General features: G+C 46.8%; 1 protein-coding gene across 1 annotated transcript in view; it reads left to right on the forward strand.

Annotated features, from left to right (window-relative positions):
• Positions 1-66: 66 nt before the first annotated feature.
• acadvl (acyl-CoA dehydrogenase very long chain) overlaps positions 67-8,066 on the forward strand; it is a 13,275-nt gene continuing 5,275 nt past the window's right edge. Inside the window, exons 1-14 of the mRNA XM_056575484.1 lie at positions 67-175; positions 434-516; positions 641-707; positions 1,381-1,446; positions 1,780-1,852; positions 1,952-2,016; positions 2,505-2,639; positions 4,242-4,386; positions 4,685-4,814; positions 5,241-5,366; positions 5,796-5,994; positions 6,542-6,646; positions 6,738-6,824; positions 7,271-7,333. Coding sequence (XP_056431459.1) covers positions 443-516; positions 641-707; positions 1,381-1,446; positions 1,780-1,852; positions 1,952-2,016; positions 2,505-2,639; positions 4,242-4,386; positions 4,685-4,814; positions 5,241-5,366; positions 5,796-5,994; positions 6,542-6,646; positions 6,738-6,824; positions 7,271-7,333 — 1,335 coding nt within the window. The 5' untranslated portion in view covers positions 67-175; positions 434-442. The remainder of the gene's footprint in view (positions 176-433; positions 517-640; positions 708-1,380; positions 1,447-1,779; positions 1,853-1,951; positions 2,017-2,504; positions 2,640-4,241; positions 4,387-4,684; positions 4,815-5,240; positions 5,367-5,795; positions 5,995-6,541; positions 6,647-6,737; positions 6,825-7,270; positions 7,334-8,066) is intronic.

Below are 8,066 nucleotides of genomic sequence, written 5' to 3' on the forward strand. Positions count from 1 at the left end.
GGTATTATTTATTGTCCATAAATAATTAATTTCGGACCACAGTTTCATATTGGTCGAGGCGCCACCGTGGAGTGTCTACGTCAGAGGAAGCGGCGCCCCTCATATCAGTTTCTGTCGAAGGCAAGAACAGGGTTACTAGGTTATTCTCTGCAGAACCTCTCATTGTCCTTACAGGGTACGTAACATATACATTTTAAAGTACATTTAAATTGAATTCTTCGGAATAATGTAATCTGTCTAGGAAATTGTAAGGTTTAAAGACGTTTTGGCCCCCTTACACAATAAATCGATGTGAGCCTTTACGATTGCTATTCTCTATCAGTTAAACCGTATTGATTTGACTTAATCATTTGTAATTGGTACATAAGTTGATTATATTTAACGTTCAGGTTGGTTTTAGCCTAGTGTCAACGTCTTGTCCCCGTGTTTACAGTGTATAAACATGCTGCTTCGTAAAGTGAGCCAGTCCTCCGTCCTCTGTGGCACCATTCGCCACATCCCGCCTGTATTGTCCGGGTAAGTTCACCTCCAACCAAATGGTTGTGTTTACATGGCAATACCGGTGTTCTTTTGTTCAACTTGAACTTGAACTTCTTCGGCGAATAAATTATAAACATCTGTAAATTCTGCTTCCGACCAGGACACCCAGTCGAGCTGGCGTGGTGCTTGCTGTCAAGAATGCGCGTTACGCAAGCCAATCGGCAGAGGTTGGTTTGCTAAAATGTTCTTGTTCGTTTAAAGACCCTTATGACTTCAGTGTATTCAGTTCTATTTTGGTACAGACCAAAACACTCATAAGAAGGGTGTCCTGCTCGTCCTTAACACCCCCCGTCCGGCATATCTCAAAGTAGGGGAAAGTTCAGTGGTCACGTGACAGGTTTCATAAAGGTTCACCTTGGATTATATAATACACCGTCTGAGGAAAATAACATCATAAATAACTGATATGCAACGTTATATTTTCACTATACATGTATAATAGCTAAACTTTATGGAATTTAGTGTTATTACATTGTGCTAAAATACTTGAGCATGTTGTTACGTGGTGAGATTGGGCTCATTGGATGTAACCAACAAGCTTACTCCTATTATGCAAATATCTTTATATTTGGCAGCCTTCTCTATTAGTAGTATTGTTTACCTAACCTTCGATGGTGAAAAATATAAAATAAATATTACTTGATCCTCAATCTGTGTGGGTGTGGTTTTGTATCTTGCTTTTCTGTCTAACCCTCTGTTTTTCTCTCTCTTTTTCTGTCTGGCTTTCTGTGTCTCTCTGTCTGTGTGTCTGTGTCTCTCTGTCTGTCTGTCTCTCTTCCCCTCTCGGTCTCTCTCCCTCTCCCTCTCTCTGTCTCTCTCTCCCTCTGTGTCTCTTGCCAGGCGGTGTTGGATAAATCTGAGGTTGGCACAGCTGGTGCCAAGGTGGAGAAGAAGATGGCCCCTGTTGTACGTTACCTCAGTATTGTTATCCTGATCACTCAATCTGAGGGGGGGGGGGGACACGGACATTTTTTATCCTTTAATTAATGTACTAGAGGTACAGAAACTACTCTATTGTTCAAATTACATATTTACTTGACGGAGCAAATGGATCAACAGATGTCTTAACCTGTGTCTAAACTATGAAATGCATCCACCCAAAAGAAATCCCATCCGACCAATGAATGGAATGTAACGTAACGGTGTAGAGGGGGGAAAAGTAACATAGTCTAGTTCAAGTGGGTTATAATCTCATTGTGATGGCGCCAGCTGAACTCCATTTCCCACAATCCTCCACAGGAGTCCAAGTCGTTTGCTGCCAACATCTTCAAAGGGCAGATCACCACCGCTCAGGTGTTCCCCTTCCCCTCAGGTAAGGCTGGAAGTGTGTCTGTCTGACTATTGTAGAACAGACGTTGGACGTGGCTGTATTATTTCAATGTCTGTGTGATGTCTGCTCTCTCCATCCCAGTGCTGAGCGAAGAGCAGGATCAGTTCCTGAGAGAGCTCGTCGGGCCGGTCGCTAAATTCTTTGAGGTAAGTCTCACTGGGTCTCTCTCCTCTTCTCTCACTCTGCTCGTCTTTCCTTGTCACTCACTGTCACTTGTCTCTCTGTCCTTGTGTCTTACTCTGCTCGTCGCTCCTTGTCAATCAATGTCACTTTTCTCTCTCTCCTTGTATCTCACGCTGCTCGTCTCTCCTTGTCACTCACTTGTTTCTATCCTGGTCTCTCTCTCCTTGTCACTCACTCACTTGTCTCTCTCTCCTTGTCTCTCACTCTGCTCGTCTCTCCTTGTCTCTCTCTCCTTGACACTCACTCACTTGTCTCTCTCCTTGTCTCTCACTCTGCTCGTCTCTCCTTGTGACTCACTCCCTTGTTTCTATCCTGGTCTCTCTCTCCTTGTCACTCACTTACTTGTCTCTCTCTCTGCTCATCTCTCCTTGTCACTTGTGTCTCTCCTTGTCCTCCACTCACACTTGTCTCTCTGTCTCCTGGTGCCTGTCTCTCCCTGGTGTCTCTCTAGGAGGTGAACGACCCGGCCAAGAACGACTCCCTGGAGAAAGTGGAGGACCACACCATGCAGGGCCTCAAGGAGATGGGGGCCTTCGGCCTCCAGGTGCCCGCAGAGCTCGGGGGCCTGGGCCTCTGCAACACGCAGGTTGGGGCCCTACATGTGTGTGTGTGTGTGTGTGTGTGTGTGTGTGTGTGTGTGTGTGCTGTGTGTGTGTGTGTGTGGTGTGTGTGTGTGTGTGTGTGTGTGTGTGTGTGTGTGTGTGTGTGTGTGTGTGTGTGTGTGTGTGGTGGTAACCCGGTTCCGTCGTGCCCCACCTCCCCCAATCTGTACACGTCTCTCTTGCGAAAACAGCCAGCAACAGCGCATTTTATTCGATGTGAATGATACAACAGAAGGAATCTCCCGTCCCGGCAGAACTATAAATCAAAGTCTGGACTCCTTGAGCCTCTGTGGACGTTCCAGTCCTCTCTTTCTCTCTCACACACACTTCTTGTCCCGGTCGTGGGATGCGGTGATCCGTCCCTCCTCGGGGACGGGTCTCTGGTGCGGTGGTCCGTCCGGGGAGCGAATCTCGGTCCGGTCCGCGCTCCTATGCTGGACCCGCGCGTTCTCTCGTTACGACAGTCGCCGCTTCCCTTTGCATACCGCTCGCCTGCGTCTGATCGCCCTCCTCCATCGCCGGTGTTCCCCCTTTGCGTTGAGTGGGGTCGCGCCAATGCGGCCCCCGGCGCCCTCTGGGGGAAAAGGGAGGTAGACCCCCTGTATCACCTGCCCCCTGGGCTTCCAGGGCCACTGTGTCGGGGCGGGTTGCCACAGTGTGTGTGTGTAACTGCGTTTTGTAACTAACCCTGTTTAGTTAAGTAAATCATGGTAAACTGCTAGTGTCTGTATGAATGTCCACACTACAGTTTGAGTTACCAGGACCGCAACATGTGCAAACACAGAGATACTGGTATTTGGCCTTGGTCTACAGGTGTGGTCCTGGGCCAATTAGATTCCTGCCATTTCGTCGCATGACTATTATTAGGCTGTGCAAAGTACATGGGAAACGTGCATTGGCAACACTACGGGGTTTGGCTTGCACAGAGTCACAAGGGCAATGAAGCCTTTAAAGCCCCTAGGACAGAACATCCACTCCTGTGTGACGTAGACCATGATCCCAGGTGATGTAGGTGTAGCTGCACACACCCACACAGTAAAGGCATGAACTCACCAGCCATTCATTTACAACCTGGTGACGAGTCTGATGGCCCGAATAGATTAGAAATAACAAATCTGATTTTAAATGCGTAGACGCAAACACGGTTTTTAAATGGGCTTTTAATCACATTTTTTTTAATGTCTTTCTTTGTGTTTTTATGAACAATGGATTGAAAGAGTGCGGGAGTGCTATGCAGCATAGCAGTTCAGAATCTCACACACACACACACACACACACACACACACACACACACACACACAACACACACACACACACACACACACACACACACACACACACACACACACACACACACACAACCATAAGGCTCTTTGTGTATGGTTCTAGCTCCATCCACCTCCTTCCGGGCCTGACGTGGGTCTCCCAAAATGTTAACATTGCGTCCAGGTGACGCAGCAGCAAGGGCTGTGATTGGTCCGCAGACGTAGACCGGACGCAGAACCCAAAGGGGTTCAGGACCGCGTGGACATTGCGTTGCGTCAACGTGTAGCCATCACTAAGCCTTTGCCCCCCCTCCCTTGCAGTACGCCAGGCTGGTGGAGATCGTGGGCAGTCACGACCTGGGGGTGGGCATCACGCTGGGCGCCCACCAGTCCATCGGCTTCAAGGGCATCCTGCTCTTCGGCAACCCGGCCCAGAAGGAGAAGTACCTGCCCAAGCTGGCCACCGGTACGACCCCTCCCTTCAGTGGGACCCTTATCGTCCCACTAGGGGTAATGTCGTTTACAGCCAGGTTTGCTAAAGGATACAGAGAGTAAATACAATATCTGTTGGTTTTTCATAAATTATCATAAATGTAAATACATTTTGGAGCTTGGCTGTAAAGCAAAATTCGAACATGTAATTGTTTGTCCTTCTGATGAGGTGATTATATTCAATCTAGTATCGATTGAGAGGCAGTGAATGCAGACGAAAGTGTTGTTCAACTGTGTGTGTGTGTGTGTGTGTGTGTGTGTGTGTGTTGCAGGAGAGAACCTGGCTGCGTTCTGCCTGACGGAGCCGGCCAGTGGCTCGGACGCGGCCTCCATTAAGACCACGGCGGTGCAGTCCGAGTGCGGGGAGTACTTCACCATGAATGGAGGCAAGATCTGGATCAGGTGAGGAGGATGCACGCACACACACACACACACACACACGTACACAAGTACTTACACACACGTACACGCAGGTGCACACCCAAAGGCATGTACGCATACACACACACGTATGCACGTACATACACAAACAGACACACAGACACACACACACATTCATGCACACACTGGACCACCAAAGTGTTAGGCTGCCCATGGACATTCAGACACATAGGAAAACGCACTGAATATTAGCTGAGACCAACATGGGCACTCTATGCACTCTCTCTCTGAACCACTTAGATCAACCCAAACATTCCCAAACCCACAAACAAAAACGTGTACCAAAGGGGAACCGGTGAGACCCAGGTGAAATCCCCCTTCTAGCCACAAGAGGGCAGTATATTGCACATGAGTTCTGACAGAGCTCTTCTGAATCTCTGTCTGCAGCAACGGAGGCCTGGCGGAGATCTTCACCGTGTTCGCCAAGACGCCCATGAAAGACCCCAAGACGGGGGAGATGAAGGACAAGATCACAGCGTTCGTAGTGGAGAGGAGCTTCGGAGGAGTCACACAGTGAGTGGAGACGGATTTGAGGGTAGTGATATCAGGCTAAAGACAAGAGCGGCATGCCCTGTTTCTGCTTCTATTGGATGTTACCAGCAGCAGCTTTGTGACTACGACTGTTCCGTTCAAACGAAGACGCCATTGAACTTTTATTTTGGAAAATAAATAAATAATCCATTGAACTTTTATTTTGGAAAAAAATAAAATAATCCATTGAACTTTCTTTTTTAAAATGTTTTTCATTTTTTCATTTAACGTACATTTTTATTTCCATGTAAAGTCGTACGACCACTATTCACTTAAACTTTAAAGGTGACCCCTGACCTCTCTCCCTACTAGCCACTGCATTAAATCCTTCTTTTATCCACCAATCAGCATCAGTGTTCCCATAGCAGTAGTAGTAACCACCACCGCCGTCCTCTCCTCTCCCCCCCCCAGCGGCCCCCCGGAGAAGAAGATGGGCATCAAGGCGTCCAACACGGCCGAGGTGTACTTTGAGAACGTTCGCGTGCCGGCCGACTGCGTGCTGGGCGAGGTGGGCGGCGGCTTCAAGGTGGCCATGAACATCCTGAACAACGGACGCTTCGGCATGGCCGCCGCTCTCTCGGGCACCATGAGGGCATCGCTCGCTCAGGCCGTGAGTACGGGACGGGGAAACGTGCGTGTGTGTGTGTGTGTGTGTGTGTGTGTGTGTGTGTGTGTGTGTGTGTGTGTGTGTGTGTGTGTGTGTGTGTGTGTTGTGTGTGTGTGTGTGTGTGTGTGTGTGTGTGTGTGTGTGTGTGTGTGCCGCATGGGTGCCGCACTTCGCATCCCACGAAGTGCCTCAACTGTATTACAAAATACAAATGTACTTTATTTTTTCTTTTCATGTTAAACAACAGGTTTAAAGTGCAAACTTGTAAATTGGAAAGTTTAAACTTGAGCTGTCAACAAAACGGTCTCAAGTCGCAAAAGTGCAATTTTGAAATTAGAAAAGGAATTGCAAGTGAAAGTGTACTTCAACATTCCGTCACTGCAAATTTCATTAAGGCAATGTTTATTAAAGTGCAAAAATAATAATAATGGTTGCCAAAAAAATTGAATAAAATCGTTCTCATGCCCTATGAATATATATTGCAAAATTTAAAAGAAATTGATTTTTTTACCCAGCCCTATTCATAACTGTGTGTGTGTGTGTTGTCTAGGTGGACTGGGCTGCCAACAGAACCCAGTTCGGCAGCAAGATCCACACGTACGGCGCCATCCAGGAGAAGCTGGCCCGCATGACCATGCTACACTACGTCACGGAGGTGGGCCCAGACGCTGTCCATCATGTACGAGGAGCCAGGAGAACGTGTAGGACCACGTGTTGTTAACAGCATCTTTAATGTGTCTTCACAGTCCATGGCCTACATGATCAGCGGCAACATGGACAGCGGAGCCTCAGAGTTCCAGATCGAGGCGGCCATCAGCAAGATCTTTGCGTCTGTAAGTACCCAAGGGGGGCGGTCACTGGGTAATTGGTGGTCGGCATGGGAACCCACTGACGGTTTACTTTCTAGTACTTTTGAGTTTGAAAACATGATGCATTTGTTCATAATTTCTCTCCAAAAAAAGACTTTGTAACTGAGAACATTGAAATGTCCCATTAGAAAAATAATGTATAAAAATGTATCCAGCTGAATAAAACAAATGTATAAAAAAAATAAAGATTGTTTTGGAGATTGTTTGACCCAAATATCAAAATAGCGATCAAGATTGGTTAATTGCACAGCCCTACTACAGAGTCGTTAAACCAAACCTTGTGTGTGTGTGTATGTGTGTGTGTGTGTGTGTGTGTGTGTGTGTGTGGTGGTGTGTGTGTGTGGTGTGTGTGTGTGTGTGTGTGTGTGTGTGTGTGTGTGTGTGTGTGTGTGTGTGTGTGTGTGTTACAGGAAGCGGCGTGGACTGTGACTGACGAGTGCATTCAGATCATGGGCGGCATGGGCTTCATGAAGGTGAGCCTTTGATTTCCTGTGTACCAAGCAGCATTTCTGAACACTTGCGTAGAGATTACCAGTGGCATGCCTCAATCTGTGGTTTTCTCCAAACACACACTTGAGCATAAAATCAGGAAATTGCTTTTAGTGGTGGGGTTGTTTGGATGTATTCTCAGTTTGTCGGGGTTCTTCTGATTGAGGCTAGCTGTGAGCCGTGGTCAGTGACGAGCCTGCAGACTGAATTGTGGCTTGACTGGTTTATTGATCCGATTGTCATCAATACACGGCAACTGTGTGTGACGTAGTTGCTTGAGTGTAGTAGTAAATCAGTTGCACTTTCTGAAAGGCTAAACGTAACCATGAAATATGTGTGTTAACTTCCATCTCAACCAGAATTTCAAAGGATTGCAAAAAAAAGCAACCTTCTACCAATCCAGTCAATTGTGTAAGGTCAAACATTCTGAAGCTATATCTGATTTACATGATGCTATGGGTGCATGTTAGGGCTTCTCGATTATGGAAAAAATCATCATCACAATTATTTCGGTCAATATTGAAATCACGAATATTCAAACGATTACTTTTGAGTTTGAAAACACAATGCATTCATTTATTCTCTCCAAAAAAACACTATGTAACTGAGAACTTTGAAAAATCCCCCCAAGATGTTAAAATAGAAAATGTTCATATCGAAAATAATGTACAAATACCTATCCAGAAATCAAAATCACGATGGAAATCCGATTAATTG

Source organism: Gadus chalcogrammus, chromosome 17, assembly GCF_026213295.1.
Source record: "Gadus chalcogrammus isolate NIFS_2021 chromosome 17, NIFS_Gcha_1.0, whole genome shotgun sequence".
Lineage (NCBI taxonomy): Eukaryota > Metazoa > Chordata > Actinopteri > Gadiformes > Gadidae > Gadus > Gadus chalcogrammus.